Genomic DNA, 22,251 nt, shown 5'->3' with positions numbered 1-22,251 from the left:
TCTCAGTAGTGAAGGCACACTGTGCCTGAGCCCCTAGCTTATCTCTCAGCCTTGACAGTCTCTCAGGAGCAGACATGGCTTCCTCTCTGACATCCTGGATGACCACAATGTGCAAAGAAATCAGGAAAACAATGCACTTTACAGTAGTCACAAATAATATAAAATATCTTGGGCGTAACTCTAACAAAACAAGTCAAAGACCTGTAGGACAAGAACTTTAAGTCTTTATCAGAAAATGGAAAGATCTCCCATGTTCATGGATAGGTAGGATTAACATTGTAACAATGGCAATCTTACCGAAAGCATTCTACAGATTCAACACAATCCCCATCAAAATCCCAACACAATTCTTCACAGACCTCGAAAGAAAAAGGTTCAATTTCATATAGAAAAACAAAACAAAACAAAAAACCCAGGATAGCCAAAACAGTCCTGTACAATGAAGGCTTTATTCTTTAAGAAAAGTTGACAGCCACTGAAATGCTCTGAGAAGGTGACAGATCTGTATTCTCAAAGTTGCCAAGCTGGCTACAGAGTGGGGTTGCACTAGAGAAGGGTAAGGATGTATGTGTGGGAACCAGCTCGAAGTGTCCCACAGTAGCTTAGCTAGGAGGCAGTAAACTCACTGATAAAAAATACAAATTCAGGGACACTTTGGCTATAGAGTGACCGGTCATTGTCATCATAGAGAGTTGCAGGATGGGTTAGGAAGAGGAGGGTCCTCACAGGGGTCCTGTGAACAGTCACTCTGCCCACACAGAACACACCCATGAGTCAGAAAAGGTTATGTATATTATTTACAAAGAAGCCTGCCCTTTGGTCTGCTCATTTCGCAGGCAAGCTCTGGCAGCAGCTGACTTGTTTTATGAATGGCCCCTCGAAGACTGGAATTTGTCCAAAGGCAGATGTGCAAAACATATCCTCTGACCCTGGTGTACCCAATGGGAGATCTTCTCCTCTGTGCTGTAGGAGAAGTGAAGAAACAACATTCCAGCAAGTTCATGCAGAGCAGCCCTGCAGGTGGGCTTGCCAGCATGGTGTCTGGGTTTCTCTCTCTGCCCCTCCCCCAGGTCTCAACCACCATGCCATGCTGACTGGGCACCATGGAAGTGTCATGACCCAGCTGCTCCCTCCTACTCATAGTGCCCTGCTCTGGGCTATCTGTACCTTGGCTTGGCCTCTTTTGCATTTTTTCATTTTGACTCTTGTCTGTTTTGAAGTTTGGCCAGGATGCTGTCTGTCAGCTGTGGCCCTGGCTTCTCTCGACACTGAGTGGAAGTCCCTTTCTGGGCAGTGCAGACTTTTTCCTGGCATGGTGTCTTGGGAGTTTTGCTTGACTTTTCTCCTCTTTTCTTTTCTATTCTTTTCTCTTCTCCCCTTTTAATCCTTGTGATTTTGAAAAAGTTGATAATGTGTTAGGCCTTCATTTGTGGGGTTTTTTTTAGACATTAGTAATGAAAAATTTCCTGGAAGAGGCATTTACATTGAGAATTTATTTATGTTTGAGAGAGGAGCTGATTGACTGTATATGGTGATCACTTCATGTCCACTCTGGTCCCTTTGCTATGTAGTGGGCTTGCATCACATGCCTGAGCCTGGCCATGGCTCTCACCAGCCTGAGAATCAGACAGTAGCTCTGGGTGACAAGGTGCTAAACAGGGAGGTGGATGTCCTAGCACCCACAGCTCTCCTTACCCCCTGCTCTGGGCAGGCCACCACACCACTCCCTGAGCAGGGCAGCCAGAGCAGATGCAGGAAAGCGAGGTTTAGGCTCTCTGATTCCCACTCTGAGCTTTATCACCCAGACTCTCTGACTTCCTTTTACTTCATAAGGAAGTGGCGTCAAGAGACATTTGAAACAAGAGATGGGTATATCCATCACTTTTGCCCAATTCTGCATCGTGTGACTGTGAGTGTGTGTGTGCACGTGCATCTGTGTGTGTACATTTAAATTGTGTGCCTGAGTACGTGTGTGTGCGTATATGCATGCACACATGCACACATGTATATGTGTAGACCAGAGGACAACCTCAACTGTCATTCCTCAGATGTCTTCCATCTTCCATCTAGAGTTTTTGTGACAATGGAGACAGTATCTCATTGGCTTGGAATTTTCCAAGTAGGCTGGCAGAAGAACCTCAGGTATCTGCATGTCTGTCCTTCCTGGTGCTCTGCTGGGATTATAAGTATGTGCAACCATGCCTAGTTGTTTTCTGTTTTGTTCTTTAAACATGGGTCCTGGGACTTGAACTCACGTCTTCATTCTTGTGAGGCAAGTACTGAGCTGTCTCCTCAGTCCTCTCAGAATCTTTTAGAGGATTTTATTTAGACATGTTTGGAGAGTGTAAGCAGTTCTTCAGATATGTCCCTAAATTGCATCGCTATAGGTAGGAAGAGTTTTAAGAAGAGAGAAGCTACGTGGTCAGTAGTGACAGTCTAGGTGACCTCTGCTCAGCTTGGTTGCTTGCTGCTCATCCCAAGTCAAGTAGTCCTGTTATCTTCTAAGACTAGGTGTCTCCCCAGCCAGTGCCCTCTCTCTCACCCATTGATCTGCAGGGCCGTCTCACAGCCTGCTGCAGCTTGGTCCCTGCAGGCTAGATGTATCCATCTCCGCCCAAAGACTTCTGCCCTCGTCCACTTCAGTCTCTAGCAGAGATGCAAAGGAACACCTCTGTTGGCTGTGAAGTTTGGGTTGGCAGTGACCCACATAAGAGCCTAGTTGTAAGAGCAGAATACACATCGCGTGACTGCTCTGCTCCGAGCCTGTGTTGCCTTTCCCCAGTTATTTCTGGGACTGTGTAAGTTGTCTCTGTGTATGTTTTCCCCTCCCCAAAGCCCATGCTTCAGCAAGCCGCAGGCGGGAAACCTTTCAGAGGCAAACCGGGTCATGTCATCTCTCCACGCAGAGCCGCCAGCAGCTGTTCCTGCTTCTGGCACATGCTAGATGCTTTATAGGGCCCTGTGATTCTCGGCAGGTGACTCCCTCCTCACTGGCCCTCCCTCCACTGGGAACCCTGTGCCCCTGCCCCCTACATCTTCTTAGCTACAGCTTGGTACCTGTTCTTCCCCCAACGACTGTCTCTCTTTCTTGTCAAGATCTTTTCATGAGATATCTCACTGAGCCCTACCCTGTTACTGCCCTGACCTCCCCCCTCCCCCCTTCTCCCCTTCCTAGACTTTTTCCCCTTGTCACCTCTTACCACATGATATTTTATACAGTTTGAGGAGCCCTCATCTGAAATATTGCAATTCAAAAATTCTCCCAAATCTGTAACTTCTGAGGTTCGTGTTACCACCCCAAAAGCATTAGATTTGGGAACTGGGATGCAGCATGGTGGTAGAGCATTTGTCTCATCTGAGTGAGAATGTCCCCCATGGGACCAGGTATTTGAACCCTTGATCCTGAGTGGGTGGTGCTGTTTGGAGAGGTTCAGGAGGAAGTGTGTCGTTAGAGGTGAACTTTGAAAGCTTAACCCTGGAGCCATTTCCTGTTCGCTCACTACTTCCAGACTGTATTTGAAGCCATGAGCCCCTAGCTTCTTTCTCCTGCCGCCACGCCTCCACTTGCTGCCTTGCTGCCGTGCCTCCCTACCACAGTGAACTCACTCCCTCAGTGACCTTGGTTTTCTGTTTTAATCACAGCAACAGAAGCATAGTAAACACAGTGTCCCAGCCCCTTGTTGCTCAGACCCGATGACCTAAGTTCCATCCCCGCAAACCCACACGGTGGAGGGAGAGGACTATCCTCTGATTTTCGCATATCCATCGTGGAGTGAGCACACATTTGTGTGCACATACACATGTACACACCTCCACCCACAATGATGATAAGGCAAATAAAACATTTTTAAAAACTGGGAATTTCAGACATTGGGTTTCCAGATTAGGGGTGGTCAACTGTACAGTTTTTGAGGATGCTCCAAAACTTAAGATCTGATTACCTCTGGTCCTGTGCGTCTCAGGTAAAGAGACCCACCAATGTCCTTGTCCTCTGTCTCCCCCTAAAGAAGCAAGAATGTTTGCCAGTGGGTCTGTTCTTCTCTCTGCCAAGGGGTAAGATACTCTGGACTCTCCTGGAGTCCTGAGATCCTACTGTAGTTTGCCTGTTTCTACAGCAGTGGTTCCCAACCTTCCTAGTGCCGCGACCCTTTAACACAGTTCCTCATGTCGTGGTGACCCCTAAGAATAAAAGTATTTTTGTTGCTATTTTATAATGGTACTTTTGCCACTGTTATGAATCAATTGTAATTTAAGCATCTAATATGCAGGATATCTGCTATTCAACCTCTTGACTCCCAAGGGGTCACCACCCACAGGTTGAGAACCTCCGTTCTGGACTCTTTTCTCACCACCAGGAATGTCAATCTTCCTGTCTAGCAGCAGCGTTTGTTTGATTGACGCCGCCATTGTGTTGAGCTGGCAGTGAGATCTGGGCTGCTACAACATGCGGCTGTGTCACGAGCCCTTTGTTAATAAAACTGGAAGTGCTAAGTGGTGCCTGGGAGCCCTCAAAACTTCACACACATTGCAAGGTGTTTGTAAAATAATGCAACTCGTGGTCAGTTGTAGCCTATGTGCTTTCACGAACAGGAAGCAAGGGAGACAGAATGTTCGGGGGTTGGGACGGCACGTGTGGCAGCCTGCTCCCATCTGCAGCAGTTGTCACTTGTCGTGGTGTTGAGTGCCTCAGAAAAGAACATAAGCTATGGGGTGTGTGGCAAGGGGGTGCTAAGCCTTGCTGTCTTGAGAGACAAGAATGAAAATTCCTATAAATAGAGTGTGAAACATCCCTTTAACGTAGAGTCTTCTGCGGCCAGGTGTGCGCATGCGTGTGTGCATGTGTGCATTTGTGCGTGTGTGTGCCTGGGTGTGCATGTGCGTGCACTTGTATGTGTGTGTATATGTGTCATCCAGGTAGCCAGGAATGGCCTCTGACTTACCATGAACTTGAACTCCTGATTGTCCTGCCCTACCTCCTGAAAGCTGGGGTTACAGGCAGGTGTCAGCCTGTCTGGTTGCTGTGATGTTTTTAAAGGAGTAGTTGGTGAGACTGGTGGCTCAGCTCTGAGGAGACTTCTGCTGAATGAGTTCAATTAGTCTTTAAATCGAGCGTGTGCTAGACAACCACTACAGTGTGCTCTCAGATTGGAACAGTGTCTCCTATCTACTCTGTTGTTCACCACCCAAGCTGAGGACACCCTGGCCCTGCTAGGAGGCCATGCTGCCTATGTGGTGTGTGTGGGGGTTGGGCACTGGCCATATGTCTTGGTAGTGAGGCTCCCAGACACACTGCTGGCCGGCTGTGGCTCCTCAAGCCCCTGTCTGCTCATCTCTCCTCAGTCACGATTTTATTTTGTCCCCTCTGAGCTTTGTCAGCTAGTTCTCCAGGTTTTTCTTCCTCAGTTGATTTCTCTGCTTCTCCAGAATGCTTCTTTCATAGGAGGTAAAAACGTTAAGATGAAAGACCTGAAGTGTCAAATGCCTATGGTTTTTCCTGTCACTCTTGACTGACCTAGTGGGGAGGAGATGTGTCATAGTTAGAAAACATCTCTCCTTGGGATTCTGGAGTCCCTGCTTGCTCTGCTTCGGGTATGGCTTGTCTCTGAAGGCCCGTGTGCTCCAAGCTTGGTCCCCAATGTGGTGATATTGAATTGGTAGAATCTTTAAGAGGGACAAGATCCTTAGATCATGCGGACTGTCCCCTCACAAAGAGGTTAGTGTCAGCATGGCAGAGCAGAGTGGGTTTAGTCTCACAGACATAGGTCAGTTTCCAAATGAGTCGACTGTCATTGAAGAGTGACCCGGCCCCTCCCCTGCCTCTTGCGTCCTGAGTCCCATCTGACTTCTTACATGTGTCTTACTGTGTGGTGCCACTATGATGTTCTCTGAGGAGCATGCTGACGTCATGCTCTTGGATTTCCAGAAGAGTGAGCCGAATAAACCTCTTTTCTTTGTAAGTCTTCCAGCTTTAGGCTTCGCGTTACAGCTACACAAAACAGATGAAAGGCTGGCTCCTGGTGGTGAGCACTCAGTGTTCTGTTGAGAAGCCTGCTATATTGGCACTATATATTGGCACTATAACCTAATGTGAGCACCCTGATTCCTCGTGAAAGCCTCTGGTCTGCCTTTAGTTTCCAGGGTTTTGATACTTTTCCATGGGACTAATTTCTTGCAGATTGCTAATATAGATATTTAATATTACCATATCATTTACCTATGTATCAGTAAAAACAGGTATAAACTCCTGATGCTTATGCTTCTTCCAATTATGAAATTATACTGGAATTGCAAATTAAACATAAGCCGCAAGCATCTTAAGTGTACACCATTTACCTACTGTGATGGCTGATGTCATTCTTTCCGTAGCAGAAAATCTGTACCTGTTGCTGCGGCTCAGGGTCAGCTGGATGGCATCTCCCAGCATCACTTGGTGTGAATGAATCATTCCTATTATTAAATTTGTACATATTTAGACTGCCCTCTGACCTTTGTCTCATTAGCCCGTAGCAAATAATGTAAATCTTGTTTGACATAGCGTGTAAATGCAGTTAGCCCAGCTTGATGTGGTCATAGGTGATTGTTGTTGTTGTTGTTTTTATGGGAAGTTTGGGGGATTGTCATTAGAAGGAAAACATAACGTATAAATGTTTTCATAGAACGCTTACATACCACTAAGGGTTCTGTTCTCATCTTGTATTTACTAGGCTCCTCAGCCTCCCCCTCTACTGACCCCTGCTTCTCTAGAGATGCCACAGCCTACAATAGCAGCTCATACCATTGTGACCTCCCATGCCTGCTTTGGGATGGAGACTTCTGAGCACTGCAGAGGAGCTGTGTTGTATAGAGCTTGAAAACACTATCTTTTTCCAAATCTAAGTTTAGCTTGAGCATCCTGCTAGCCTTGCACTGCTGGGACAGGGTGGCATTTGCATTTTTTAAAAGCTTACTTGACCCACTCTCAGTGTGTACCTTCTGGCTAGTTAGAAATATGTATATGTATATATGTGGGGGTGCAAGGGAACTGGTGGGGGAGAGGAGCAGGAGAGAAAGATTATGCGTAGTATGGTGTATGGCAGTGAGATTGTAATCCAGGTAGTTTGTATGCATATATGTGTATGCATGAGAGTGTGCATGTGAAAGAAAGCATGCATGGTGTGGTGTGTGGTGTATGAGCAGTGTTTGCAGTGGTGCATGTGGACATATGTGTGGTATGGTGGTGTAGATACACGTGTGTATGTCCATGGCAGTGTGTATGCGAGGGCATTTGTCATTGCTGCAGGAGGACTTGACTTCATAGTCTGCCTCAGCTGCAGCACCACGTACTAACGTCAGAGCCCGTGATGAGCTCCTGGCTACTGTGGCCGCCTATCAGGGCCACACATTATCACTCAGTGCTGCAGTGTGGCCCTGCATGCAGAGTGGGTATCTGCCTCTTCCTCATAGCTGTGGGGAGGCTGGTCATGCTGACCTCACAGCTGCTGGGTAGGTTGGGAAAGTCTTCACGGTCCCAGTGTCCCTTTTGTTCCCCTCGTTCTCTAGAACATCTTGGGCCCAGAAACTGGATCTGATTTTCTCTTTTTCCTTCTCCAGCATCCAGTTCTTTCCTGATTTCCTGTTCTCCTTCCCTGATTTTCACACTCTCTAACTCTTCCTTCCATTCTTGAGGGCTCCCGTTCCAGTCCAGCTGCCTCACATCTGGATGAGACTAACCCTGTCCACACAGCCTCCCAGCTTCCCCATCAGCCTGGGCGTGTAACTGGCCCAGCTCCTTCCTTTGTCCTTTCCGGCCCTTGCTCAGGGGCCTTCAGCGGCCATGTTCTCAGCAAGGTGACATCAGCCTGACTGTCCAAGTTCATTTCTCCTACTCCTACTTCCTGGAAAGTCTTTAAAAACTGAGATTTTTGTATGTTTTTTACATTAAGGATGACAGTTTGGCCAGCTTTGGGGAGGTGGACATCTAATTCTCACTCAGTTTCTAGAAAACCGCGAGACAATGGCGGGAAAACGTACTTCAGTTTGACTGTTGGTCAGGCTAAACGGCGTTTGTTTGTTTGTTTGTTTGTTTGTTTGTTTGTTGTTCGCTCTGGGGAAGGTGACCTGGGTCCCATTCTGCCTCCTTCTTGTTATTGAAACTGTTTTTATTGGAGTCCAAGCTGAGAGAATGCATGAGATGTTTTAAAGATCTGTAAGTTTTAAAAGAGAGGTATCTTTGGAGTTTCTGTGGGTGGCAGAATACACCCATCACAGAAACCCCCAAAACCACAGAACAAAAAAAAAAAAAAAAAACCCATCCATTTGGGATTTTTATTCTGTGGTCCATTGCTGCGAATGGAAGCCTTTGGTATATTTCCTTTGGAGGTCAAGTTCAGCTTTCACTTTTGAGTGCCTGTTAAATGCACTAATTTTATATCTGGAAATAAAAATGTGTTATCTTGTTAGCTGAAGGGAGAAATCAAGTGTCTCTCAGAATCACCAGGACTTCGGGTCAGAGCCTCAGTACCAGCAGACTTCTTGCCTAAAGAAGCGTGGAGGCAGGGCTGCTAGCATTCTCCAGCACTCTGAAGACCATGGCTTCACTTCTGGACACCAGAGCCTCTGTGTGGGGATACATCTTTAATATGGGGCAAATATCAAAAGGCAGCCAAACTCTCTTAGGCCCCTGTAGACTCTGGGAGCCTTCGCTGCCCAGGAAATGATTGGGTCCCTCGTCATTCTAGGATCAACATCCATAGTCCACAGCCAAAGGGAACCTCTATGCTTGTAGAATCACCAGCCTTTGAAAACCTCTGCTCTGTGGGCAGGCTGCACGTGGCTGCCTCTGAGGCATCTGGTCAGGTGGAGACTCCGTGGCTACCTGAGGTGCCTGTGATTATTACTCAGTCAGCCCTTCCCGTGTGTCAGCATTGCCTCTTACAAAGGAGCGCGGAGGTCTCCAGTCAGGTGACCTCCGGTCTCAGGCGTGACCCGGGAGTGACCTTAAGACTCAGTATTTCCTCTGCACCTCTTAATCTCGTTTGAGATTAAGGCTTTTTAGGATTGAGACTTTGTTTCTTGACTCTGGTCCAGAGGACTAGCGGCCCCACGGTCATGCTACTCATCGGGACCTTTTGGGATGACGAAACGTTCTAAATCTAGTGCAGAAGCCATGCGCTCATGCGTGCTCTCGAGCTCTTGAAATGTGGCTGGTGTGAATGAGAAACTGAATCCATATCTGACTTGCATTGCGAGGTGTTTAAACACCACCCGTGGCAACCATGTTAGACAACCTAGCTCTCCGGGTCTGGGGAAATCTCACTAACAGAGAGCCACAGCCCTGTGCACTCCTAATGAATGGACATCTGACTGAGGTGCCCGTGCCTGGGGCAAGCGTAATCACACAAGTCCAAGCTGGTTTGATAAAGCTTGACTCACCATCAGACAGTTTTCTGTTCCTGTGATCCTTTTTTTTTTTGTGTGGGGGGGGGGGGGAGAGGGGAAAATCCCACTGCTGTACTGTTCTGAGGAGGTAGTCATTATTGACTGTGCCTTTGTGTCCTAGAACGGAAGACTCTAAACTGCCCGCGGCTCCCATTTCTTGAGCAAGGTCTATGCCAGCTTCCCCTGCTTGATTTCACAAAGCCATGACCTAAATATTCGGTGTCCACAGAGGATAAATACTGAACCCAGGGGTCTGTTCTAGGGAGGAGTGGGGACAAAAGCGAGAGGGAGGCACTGTCACCTGCAGCTTAGATTAAAACTCGGGGGTCTGTTTTGCCGTGGCTTTCCTTGAACGGAGCCAGCTGAGACCTGCGAAGGTGTTCTTGCGTTAAGGGGGACTGATTGAAGATGTGATGAGCTATAGATGGAGCTGAGTTCCCCAGCTTCGCTTTCTGGGGGCTCATCATTAGGGCTCGTTCATCCATTGGCCTGGGGATACCTATGGCGTAAATGACCAGCCTGGCATCACCTACGGATGAATTGCCAGTGCATATCCTCCCACAGTACCTGGGTCCCTGTTGGACTCTGCCCGTTGTTCTGTAAGCCGGTTGGATTTCACAGTTGGTATCTGCATCTTCATTGGTCCTTTCACTGTGGAGAATCTATCAAAAGTCTACACTGCTACTGCTAATCTGTTTACCACATCCCTCCCCCCATTTCCCTATTCTCCCTGCCAGTGTTCCATTCTGCCCTGATTGCAAATACGTAACTTCAAAAATATACTTCAAATATATATAAAATCAGATTGCTGGAGGGGTTCAGAATGTGAGCCTTGCCTGGAAGTCAAAACCAGGTAATTTATTTAGAAGGAGTGGCTAAGGCCTTGTGACCCTCGGCGCATGCGCATGCATAGCTTCCTCCCAGCCACTGCTGACTCTTCTTAGTTCTCCCTGGGACTGAACAGAGTCATGCAGTTGGTGATTCCTCGGGGCAAGATGAAACACACAGGTGCAGGTCTCTCTTGCATTTTGGTTTATTTTCACATTGACTGTGTTACTCAGAGAGTAAAGGGAAGACTCAAGGGACAGAGCAGAGGGCAGGGGACCGAAGCTGCCGAGTGCTGTATATTCTGCTTCCAAACCAGTGAAGGCTTTCACACTTCCTGCCCCATTTTCTGGCCTGGATGTCTTTGATTGCTCAGCCCATGTCAACTGGAACAATATAAGGCATCTGCTCAGACGTGCTTTCACCGGGCGGCTTAGTGGTTTTATCTAGAAACTGCTTTAAAAATATTTTCATTATTTCTTAGAGAATTTCATACAACATATCTTGACCATATTAATTCCCCTCTCCTCCATGCTACTGCTCCCCTGCCCACCCTTCTCCAACCCTTCCTGTCCTATTTTATATATGTGAGATTGTCCCGCTCTGACTGTCTTGGTCCTCCCAGTTCTCCCTGCTCTTGTGTCAACCTTGTCCTAAACTTGGTCTCTTTTATGGTGGCAAGAGGCTACCAGCAATGTCTAGGGCTCCCCACTTCCTCAGCCTGAACTTGTCTGGAGGGAGGGAACCTGTCTCAGAATCCCTTTGGGTCTTGGATGCCACATCCTTGGTGGGTCTGTAGCTGAATAGGTGACATCAGGTTTTCTACAGCCTGGGAGCTGTGAGGGAAGACGGGGCCCACAATAAAGACTGGCGTGGTCACTGAGAGAGGAGCGTATGCTGGATCAGGAACTGTAGTTCTCACCGTTTTTGTACTCTGCTCTGCCAGTCTATCGTCTGTGCAAAATGCAACTTACTGTTAGATGCAGAATGTGACGCTAACTGCTCCTTCGTTTCCCCTCATCCCTCCTTTCCTTTCTCCCCTTCCTTTTCTACCTCTCATCTCTCCCCCCCCCATTTTCTTCACCCTCTTTCTCCACCGCCACCCATCCCTCTAGCCTTGCTCTCCCCTTCTTACCCATCACCCCTTCTGGCTGGATAACGGAGTCCCTAGTGTGTACTACCTCGTTTCTCCCTGCACTAAAGTCTTCCTCTTCGCTCCCGCCAGGAAGAAGAAATGCCAGATGTAGAAATTGACATTGATGACCTTCTTGATGCTGACAGCGAGGAAGAAAGAGCTTCGAAATTACAGGTAAACAGCTTTCAGAATCTAGATTCTTCTGCGCATGGATGTTTGAGTCTACTTGGGTTTCCAAAACCTGGGCAGAAACGATGTTGCCTGGTGGAGACACTGGCGGTCACCAGGGTTTGAACAATGGCATTTGGCAGAGCAGAGGGCATTAGTGCTATCATTTCAACAATTAGTCCAGGTCTGATCAGCTGCTGACAGCAGACAGTGTTCCAGGGACCTTCTGGGGCAGTGCTCCCAAGGTGTATTATCTTGGGAGACAGAGTTATCTCTACCTTGAAAATCAGTCTCCAGGGAAGAGAGAGTTACCATGCAGGCAGGCACCAAGGAAAGAAACTGTGCCAGACTGGGGAATATCCAAGCCCTGGGCACTGGTCTTGCAACTGTGGATTAAATCATTCATGAGAGCAATTCCTAGAATTAGATGGCTTGGAATGTGATTCAGTTTAGCAAAGTATCGTTTTATTAGGTGCTCACTTGATTGTATTGTGCCAGAACAGCTGGGATTGAAGGAGTGTTTAATGTTCCATAGCAGAAAGCAATAAAACACGGCTCTTCCCATGGGAGGTCAGGTCCACCACTTCTCCATCTGCACTGCACAGTTTCTAAAACTAATTAACCTGTGGCCTGCCATTGTTCTTAACGCCCACTGGTAATCACTGTTAGTGCCTGTTGACTATCCCCAGTGGCACAGGGTGACTGGCACCAGTCAAAGTGCCCATTTTATTTCACTGATGTGATTAATGTGTTCATAATTACCAGTGCCCTGGGAGTGGCGAGCAGCCTCTGCTATAATGATTATTCCTTGTGTGTAGATTTCACTGGGAGACAATAGTTTTGTTTTGTTTTGTTTTTCATGAAATAGCTGTTAGTTCTGTAGAAAATAAAATGACATGCAAAATAAGCTGAGAACTGGGAAAGGTTTTTATCCTCCAGTCCCCTTTCCTGCTTGGTCCAGGTGAGTGAGGAAAGAAGGGCCTAGGACCATCTCTGGCTGAAGCATGGCCAGTGCCCTCTCTCCATGTCCACGGTGGTTGCCACCGTCTTACATAGGCAGGGTCTCAGCTTTAAGTATGTCTAGTTTAATATTAACCAGGAAGAGAGTTCAAAGGGAAGGGTGTGAGTATGTGCGTGCGTGCGTGCGTGTGTGTGTGTGTGTGTGTGTGTAGAAAAAGGTAAAAAAAAAATCTTTAAAGCAAGCTCTGCTTGACAAGGCATTTATAACCTAGTGAGGGTTATATCTGATTTTCCAAACAATAATAGCTCCAAAAGCAAGTCTTTTGTAAATCAAAAACTCTATGTAGTATCTATATGCATATGTACCCACGCTAAGGACAAAACATGGCTGCATATGAATGATGTTTTTATATTGTAGATGACCAAGTGATACTGAAATAAAATGTGATTGTAGGTAGTCAATAGGAAGTCTTGGCAGACGGTTGTAAAATGATAATTTACAGATGAAACGAGGGGCCTGGAGAGAGGGCTCAGCAATGAAGAGCATCTGCTGCTCTTCCAGAGGGCTAGAAGAGAGTTCCCAGCTCCCATGTCAGGTAGCTCACAACTGCCTGTAACTCCAGCTCCATGGGATGTCCAATATCCTCTTATGGTCATCATAGATACTGCACATACGTGTACATATTGCATAGACATACCATATACATACTTTAACATAAAACAAATTAAATTAAGAAGAAATGACTTTTTATTTCACTTTGAAGTCAAAGAATTTAAAAATAAAAACTGACTTTCTGTGTGTTTAATTCTAGGAAGCTCTCGTAGACTGCTATAAACCAACAGAGGTAAGCAAATTACTCTGCTAAGTGCTGTGCTAGAACTGGTTTTTGTCAAATCAATTTGTCTGTTTTGAAAGCATAGCTACAGCAAGTGAATACAAATGGCTGGTTTCCATCTTCGAGAGCCTGTGCTCTCGCTGTGCTGGCGGTGTTGTTTCTAACCCGGTTAGCTCAGGAAGACGCTAATGGAGCAGGGTGTGCTTGTGCTGTAGAGAAAAATCTTCACTCCACAGAAAATTGTGAGGGGATGCAGAACCATTATAGAGGGAGAATATACCTTATGGCTTTATGGGTTTGTATTTTTAAAGAATGCTTAAAACCGGGGCTGGAGAGATGGATTAGTGGTTAAGAGCACTGGTTGCTTTTCCAAAGGACCTGGGTTCGGTTCCCTGCAGCTCCATGGCAGCTCACAACCACCTGTAACTCTAGTTCCGAGGAATTCAGTGCCCCGTTCTGACATCTGTGGGTACTAGACATGCATCTATGCATGTGGTGTACATACATACATGCAGGCAAAAACATACACATGATTGCCTTTATTAGGAGAAAAATGTTATGCCTTCTCTGGGTATTTCTCAACTGATATGTATTAGCATAGAAAACAATGGATATTGCTGATTAGACCAAAGCAATCAATATAGGATCAAAAAGATTAAAAGCAAAAACAGGGAAGATATTAAGATTATAAGATATTAAGATGTTAAGGTATTAAAGTTATGAAACTATTGCCCTCCAAATACTTTCAGTTTGTTCTTATGGTAGATCAGAGAAATTAGAAAACCTATCAGGTGTTTGGGAGGTTACATAATACCAAAACATGGTGGTAATTCTTCTGATTTCTGATGTAGTAAATTATGGAGGAAAAATGCTTTTAGGTATGTGTTTGTATGAGTTGAAAGTGGTTTTTGATCATTTGGTAGAGGATAGATATCAGTGCAAACTATATATTTAAAGCCTCCAGTTTTGATTACATCTTATGAAAATTTAAATGATTAATTTTGTCTATTAAAAGTGCATTTTTGGTGAACATAACACATTCATATTTTTGAAAACCTCCAAATGTTATAAGATTGAGAAAGCAAAGGTTGTCTTCCTTCTCCCATCTCTCTAGAGTCCTAAATTTAACATTTATATTTAACACGTTTCTCTATTTCTTTTCACTTGCTATTATATCCCTAGATATGTATTTATTACTTTTTTTCTTCATCTGTCTGTTGACTTGAGAGGAAAAATGATAGTTCTCTTAGTGTTGACATAATTCCTTTCCATTCATCCCCTCAATAAAGTTATATAACCATATTTTATTAAATCAATAGTTGAAGCCTATAATATTATGACTAAAGTGTTTTCACTACTAAGCCAACAGTAAACTAGGGCCATGGCTCCTTGTGTGTGTGTGTGTGTGTGTGTGTGTGTGTGTGTGTGTGTGCGTGCGTGCATTCATGTGTGCATGCATGCGTGCATGTGTGCATATGTATGTGTGTCCCTTTGACTTTCCTGGAGCTGATAAATTCCAGGCCTTTGATCTAGTCTAGTCCCAATGTTATTTTTGTTGACTTCTACTGTTTTTGTCTGTCCGAAATGTTTCGCACATGCTCAGTGCTTTACTCTCACCTCTTCTCCCTAAAACCTTCCTCAGTGGTTTAGAGAGGCAGTTCCCGGGCTCTGCTGAGAGCTCAACTTGAGATTTCTGTTCATTGCTGTCCTGGATTCCATCATCAGCCTCCACACCCCAGTTCCCTGTACTTCCGGAGATAATTGGAGCCCACCATCTAGTAATATTTTTGAAAGGGATGTTTATGGGTACATTTTTTGATTTTTACTATACCTCAATCAATTTTAACAGAAAATATAATAGAAGTCTAAGATAAAGTCATAATTAAACTCAAGTAGAAATACACTATTCTACGGCAATGAGTATCATTTCTGGTGATAAGAAGTCCAAAGCCATTTCTGCTCTTAGACTTTTGCATGTGATGGCTTCTCTCCAGTAATCTTGTGGGGTTCTTTCTATATTTTGAAATTTCACAGTGGCTTGCTCTGGTGTGATGCTGTGTATTCTGTTAACTCTTAGAGACTAAAAACACAGCTTTCTGTGTTTCAGAAATCACCTATGCTTTGCTCATTCTTTGTATTTATTTCCCTCAGCTTTCTGCATTTCGGGCTTTCTTCTTATTTAGAAATCAACTTTAGATGGAACCTCAAAGCTCATTCCCATTTTGGTTTCCCTGCCCTTCACTTCATCCCAGCTTCTGTAAGACTTCCTGAACTGTAGTTATTCTGGTGATTTTACTGACATCTTATAATGACATCTAACAGCCAAGATGTCTTTCTGGACTGGTTTCCATTTGTGTTAGTTCTTCTTCCTGGTTCAGGGGTCAATTTTATTCCCTTTTCCATGTGAGGATTTTAATCAGGTGGTTTTTTTTTTCAGTTTTATTATTGGGTTTTATTATGAGGTGAGCAGCCTAGCAGTTAGAGTTTTTATGCTGTTTTATGTGGAATGAGAAAAGGTCAATATAATCATGAGCAACATAAAAATGCTGCTCCCTTTAAATTACATTATAGTGAGCTGTCACCATTGTTACCATAAACACAGAGATTTCTGTTTACACAACAAAAATCTCCCACTCTCTCCTGAGAACAGACCCCCCACTTTAAGTGGTGGATGACTACTTGGGTGTCTCACCTCTTCCCCCTTCCCCCCACACCAGGGAGATTCAGGTTTTGTCAAATTAATTGGTCTAGCTGCCTGCCAGATGAGTGCCAGCTTGACTCCAGGTTTTCTGGAAGCAGAAGGATGCAGGAGAACCTCCCTCCATAACTGTTTGGGGAATAGAGCTTGTTTGGCTACAGAGCACTGGGGAATGAGTCTGATGTTTGGAGAAGGGTTTAAAGCTGTTCTGGCAGGTTAGACAAGGCTGCTGGGGATGGAGCTTCCACTGGTCATGTAGCTCAGTGTGCAGTGCTTGCCTAGCAATGCCTTGACTTCCTTCCCCAGGGCTGAGGTGAAAAGCAATGACTTATGCAGATGGGTAACCTGCATTGAGGAGAGGCTCTGGTTGCTGCTGAGAGGATGTGCAGGATGTCACTTCTCAGACACTCACTCCCTTTTTGTTCTGTTCCCCTCTTACCTGGATGGCTATTTAAATGAGCCAGCATGGACTGGCTGGTAGATATTTTGATCAGCCCCATAGACAGCACCCCGAACAATCTTCTCTGTGTCCCCGATTTTTGCTGTGCCTAGGGATCAAAATTCTCCCGTGGTTCACAGCTATGCTGAGAAATGAACACAGAGAGTCCTGTCTCTGCAGCAAAGCTCGGCTAATTCACCCTCCCCCCCTTTTGGCGTGTTCGTTTGTGCATACTTCTTCATATGGCTGCACGTGTGGATGTAAGCACTATGGGTGTGCATGGAGGCTAGAGCTCAACCTTGCCTGTCGTTCCCCGGGTGCTGTCCACCTTGGCCTCGTTTTGTGGTTTGTTGGTTCTGTGAGAGAGGCTCTCTCATTGGCCTGGAGCTCTCCACATAGGCTAGGCTGGTTCTTCAGCAAGCTCTAGGAATCCTGCATCCTCTACCTCCCCAGGGCTGGGATTAGAGCCTTAACTACCACCTTTGGCTGGGGGTTGAACTTGGCTCCTCATGCTCCTCCACAGCAAGCACTTTGCCAACTGAGTTATCTTTCTCCTTAGCCTCAACCTCCACGCTTGATGTGGAGGTTTAGAAGATTTAAAAGAATACTAATAAAAATGCAGGCTTTGACTATTCCGAAAGGAGGGAAGTGAGCTGGAGTTTCCAAGCGAACGTCTCTGGATTCTTTTTTTTTAGCCTATGGTTTCGAAGAATGGAAACAGTGCCAAGGGAGGGATTCCGTTCATTTACCCTAAAGGGTTCCCTGAGAAAGGTGGAGCGCTTTGCCTTTCGGTGTATGCTCGTATGACACAGTTTGCGACACCCGGACTGTGAGAGAAGCCACTGGTCTCTATTTTTTCAGTTAAGTGGTTCACACCATATCAACCTACACTGTCATATTTAATCAGCACAGCCATCAGTTAGAGTGCAGAGGGTTTGGGTACCTTGTCCACAGGGCCAGAGCAGTGAGCCAGGGAGCCGGTGCTTGACCCTGAGGTCTGACACTGGGCCTGGAGCTCCTTCGTTCCATCCTGCCAGCCCTCCAAGTGCGCTGCCTCAGCGAGAGGTTCAGAACTTTAAAGAGTGTTACCCAATCTGAACTAGACGCTGAATAATTGAAGCACCCCTGCTTTTAAAGCAGCCATCTCTGGACTGCTGTATTTGATCAAAGTCTCTTTATAGACAGTCATGTCACCGAGCAGTCTGGAATGTAAATTAGGAGTCATTGCTGATGGAGATAGATTGGTTTACAGCCTCCTGCTGTGGAGAGGGGAATGGGCGGTGGGAAGAATGGGTTCTGAGTTAGCTGAGTCTTTCAGGCAGAACCAGCTAGTGCTGAGTAAGCTTAAATCCTGCTCTCAATCTCTCCGAGCGTCCATTTCCTCTCGTCATCAAGGCCCTGTGAATGGAAGCATCAGAGCCATCCCCCTGCATTTCGGTAACGGTTATTTGCAGCGAACATTTTAACAGCCGTAACACCAGTAATAGCTAGTTAATTAATAAGCTGGGCATTGACCTAATCACATCTCGTGTATTGACTATTTCTTGATGAACACTTTAAACACTTATTGAATCATTCATGGCTCAGTGTTGTCCATAGACTTAGATTTTCAGAGCAGTTTTAGGTCCACGAAGTAATAGATCAGAGGACAGAAAGATTTCCTGCCAGACCTCCAATGTAATCTATGATCAGCAATCCCCACGGGAGCAGCACATCTGTAGGTCCTGATGACCCTGCCTTGACACATGGTAACCATGCAAGTCCATTGTCTACACTAGGGTTCACACTTGTCCTACCGTAAGTTTTCAGGGATTTTTGACCAGTGTCCATCCTCATAGAGTCTTGCAGAGTAGCTTCGCTGCCTTGCATCCTGCCTTCTCATCCCTTCTTTCTTCCTGGGACACAATACTGGTTTCTTTGCTGTCTCCATAGTGTCCCCAGCTTGTCATCCTGATGGAGTCTTACATCATGTCACCCAACAGGCTGGCTTCTTTGTACCCACCCATTTCAGTCTCCTCTGTGTCTTTCCGTGGCTTGACAGCTCACTCCCTTCCACTCACCTACTGAAGGATGTCTTGACTGCCTTCAAGGGTGAGCACTGCTGCTCTGAATATTCGTGCGCAGGTTTTGTAATGACCTGTTTCCGTGTCTTTGGGGTGCAGTCCAAGGAACATGATTGCAGTATTTGTATCTTAAGACTATATTTGAGATCGTGGTTAACTATCAAACCCTTTTAAGGTAGCCAGGTCATTTTTCCATTCTCATCAGAAATGAATGTTCCTCCTGCCCCCAATCTCCCACAACATTTGGAGTTGTTGGTGCTCCGGACTTTCAGCCATTCTGAGAAGTGTATAGTGGTGCTTCGTTCTTTTGATTCCATGAAAAATAATCTGAAGCACCTATTTGCATATTTATTTGCTACCTGTGTATTTCCTTGGGGGTGAGAGGTCTAGTGAAGTCTTTTTGCTGTTGTCGAATTTAAACATGTATTTACTTTGCTTTTTATTTTATGTGTGTGAGTATTTTGTCTGCATATATTTAAGTATATCACATGCGTGCAGTGCCTACAGAGTCTTAACGATGACACTAGAGTCCCTGGAAATGGAGTTCCAGGCAGTTGCAAGCCACCATGTGCGCTGGGGGAAAACCAGACCCACATCTCCTGTAACAGCAGCAAATGCTCTTAGCCACTGAGCTGTCTCTCCAGCTCCTGTTGTTGAATTTTTAGAATCCTTCATGGCTGGGGCTATAGATCGCAGGAGAATAGCTGTGTATCACACACAAAGGGGAGAGAGTGGTAGGGATTGATTATTTTGGCCTCCCGGCTTGTATTAACTGGTCTGTCCTTTGAGTGTCCTTTCTCCCAGCTGTGCTTCTCTCTTCACTCTCTGCAGTGTCTTTTACAGAACACATGGCTCATTTTAAGGAAGCCCAGCTTATCAGTCCTCTCTTGCATGGAGTTTTGTCTTTGTTGATGCTAATAGCCATGGCTGTTTGCTCCTGCGATGTCTCATAGGAGTGCTATTGTTTTACGTTTAGGTCTATATTTGGTCCGTCTGAGTTAATTTTTGGAGAGAGGAAAGCTGTGTCTACATTATTTGCTTTTCTCTTGAATATGCATGTCCAATCGTCTCAGCACCATTTGGCGAAAAGTTTATTCTTGTTTCACTCCATGGCCTTTGATCCTTTATCAAAGATTAGTTGATTATATTTCCATGGCTCTATTTCTGGGCTATCTATTCTATGTCATAGATGGGTTTTTCGTTCTTTCATAATACCACACAATCTCAGTTACTCGAGCCTTAGAGAAAGGATCGAAGAGAGATAGCATCAGTTCTCTGAGGCATTCTTCTATTGGTATTGAGATCACTGTTGTCAGTCCTGGGCCTCTGCACTTTAGAATCAGCTAGCAGAAACCACAGAAGAACTTCCTGTAAGTTTGGAGTGAGATTGAGAACAAGCTGTAGGGCAAGCCAGGAAGAAACACCATTTTGACGACACTGTACCTTCTCACCGCTGGAACTGGGATCCCTCCCTGCCTTAGTTTCTTTAAACCCCGCTGCTGTGATATAAAATCCCCTGACAAGAACAAATGAAGACAAGAAGGGTTTATCTCGGCTCACAGTTCAAGATGCAGTCCTTTATGGCGGGGAAGTCAAGGCAGCAGGAGCGTGAAGCCGCTGGCTACATCACATCCACACCAAAAGCAGAGAGCAAGATGAATGTCAGTGCTCAGATCTCCCGCTCCACTTCCATGTGGTCAAGGACGCTACCCAGAGAATGGCACTGCCCAGAGTGGGAAGGCCTTCACACCTCACTCCATCCGTCCGAGATAATCTCCCATAAGCCCCTCCTAACCTCACCTAGATGATCCCTCATAGGTGTCCCTATAGGTACCTATAGGCTTGTCTCCTAGCTGATACTAGATCCTACCAAGTTGACAATTGGCACCAACCATCAGGCCTGTTGTCTGTTTTTATTTATATAGCCTCAAGCTTAGGGTTTCTTTCCTTAGCTGTGTCCAATCTGTTCTTCAGCTACCAAACCACCAAAGTTTGCCTACATTTCTATGAGAGTGTTTTTCATCACCAGGACTTTCTCTCTGTATTTTCTACTTTGGTTGTGTGTTGTCTGCCTATTATCCAGACCCTTTGGTACAGGCCGTAGTTGGTTTAGATTCTTAGCCTGAGAAGTTTCCTGTCATATCTGAATCCCATTATGAGGGTTGCTGTTTCTTGTGTGTGTGTGTGTGTGTGTGTGTGTGTGTGTGTGTGTGTGTGGTTTTTCTTGATGAATCGGGTACAGGAGATTGCTAATACTGGCAATCTAGGTCTGGGGAGGGAGGGAACTCATTTTTCAACCTAATGACACAGTTGGTGATCTCTTGTCCCTAGATTGCAGAGTTCACCAGTCCCTCTCAGTCTCCACACCAGCACCCCTACTGCACCTTGCTCTAGCCTTCCACCCCCTCACCCAGAAATGTATAGAGACAGCTAGAGTTGTGGGGTTTTTTTGCGTCCGCCAAGTGCCCTAGATTCTAGAAACACAAAGGATTCCCCCTCTGATGTTCAATGTAAGGACTTGGCAGAATTCACAAACTGATGCCACACTCAGACTGGAGTCCCCTTTGTGTTTTTTTTATCTCTCCAATGACTTCTCATTTGTGGTTGGGTCCCACCCATACCTGGGTGCCTGCTTCCTGTGATTTTCTAGTTCCAGTTTTAATCGTGCAGGTTGGCCCACCAGTCTCTGCATCCACAGTATCGGTTTTCCCCGTGGCCTCCCTTTCCTTACCGACCTGAGAAGGGGTTCTGCTTCTTGCTGGGAAGGAGCGGCTGTATGGATGCCTCTGCCTCAGGCTGGAAACAGGAAGATGTTAGTTAATCTTTACAGTATAGCTAGGAGATGAACGCCACTGTTAGCAGTTAAGGGATCTGAGACATAGAAAGGCCGCCAAAGGCCCCAAGCTTGTCTGCAGACAGGTAAAAGTATTTAAGAAAACCCATAAGGTAAAACTAGTGCACAAGAGAGCTACAACCTGCTTGCTGAATTTGAATCTAATAAAGTAACATCCCATTTACATGCAAACATGAAAAATATCCCAGTTCACCACCCATTACATTCTTCGAAGGGTGATATTAAAAAATGACTCTCAAAGAACCTGCTGATTTCTCAGAAGTATATTGTTTTGGGCGTGTCACCCTCTGTCATCTCTTTTCCGCTACGGTTTCCTCTTCTGTGTGCCGCAGATGACTGAAGGGCTTCATTTCTTCAGTTTAATTTAGATCCACACTATGGCCTCTTGACACACATGCCTTTCTTGACTTGGGCACATCCAAACTCATAATGTAGTCAGGGCCGGCTCACTGTGTAGTGAGGAGATAGGAAGAACCAGGTGGGGACTTAAACACAAGCCTGCCTTGTTGATCTTCACGTATGTGTCATGGTACAGCCGTGACCATATTCACACATAGAAATGCGCACAGAGAGAGGGACAGGGGAAGGAGAGTTCTAAAGCCAAGAGTGCTGTTCTCAGCTTTTCCTCATGAATGCCATCTGTGATGTAGTTGATATAAAAACATCTATCGAGGCCAGGTGGTGGTGGCGCATGCTTTTTATCTTAGCACTCAGGAGGCAGAGGCAGGTGGAACTCTGTGAGTTCCAGGCCAGTCTGGTCTACAAGAGCTAGTTCCAGGACAGGCTCCAAAGCTACAGAGAAACCCTGTCTTGAAAAACCAAAATATAAAATAAAATAAAATAAAATACAGATCTA

At 45.7% G+C, this 22,251-nt stretch overlaps 1 protein-coding gene across 1 annotated transcript in view; it reads left to right on the top strand.

The window, feature by feature from the left end:
* Positions 1-22,251, top strand: part of Ppp1r14c (protein phosphatase 1 regulatory inhibitor subunit 14C) — a 93,287-nt gene that overhangs the window by 46,983 nt on the left and 24,053 nt on the right. Inside the window, exons 2-3 of the mRNA XM_038341081.1 lie at positions 11,468-11,551; positions 13,318-13,350. Coding sequence (XP_038197009.1) covers positions 11,468-11,551; positions 13,318-13,350 — 117 coding nt within the window. The remainder of the gene's footprint in view (positions 1-11,467; positions 11,552-13,317; positions 13,351-22,251) is intronic.

This window comes from Arvicola amphibius, chromosome 8 (genome assembly GCF_903992535.2).
Source record: "Arvicola amphibius chromosome 8, mArvAmp1.2, whole genome shotgun sequence".
Taxonomy (NCBI): Eukaryota; Metazoa; Chordata; class Mammalia; order Rodentia; family Cricetidae; genus Arvicola; species Arvicola amphibius.
The sequence above is the reverse complement of the archived record's forward strand: the minus strand, read 5'-3'. Positions and strand labels throughout refer to the sequence as shown.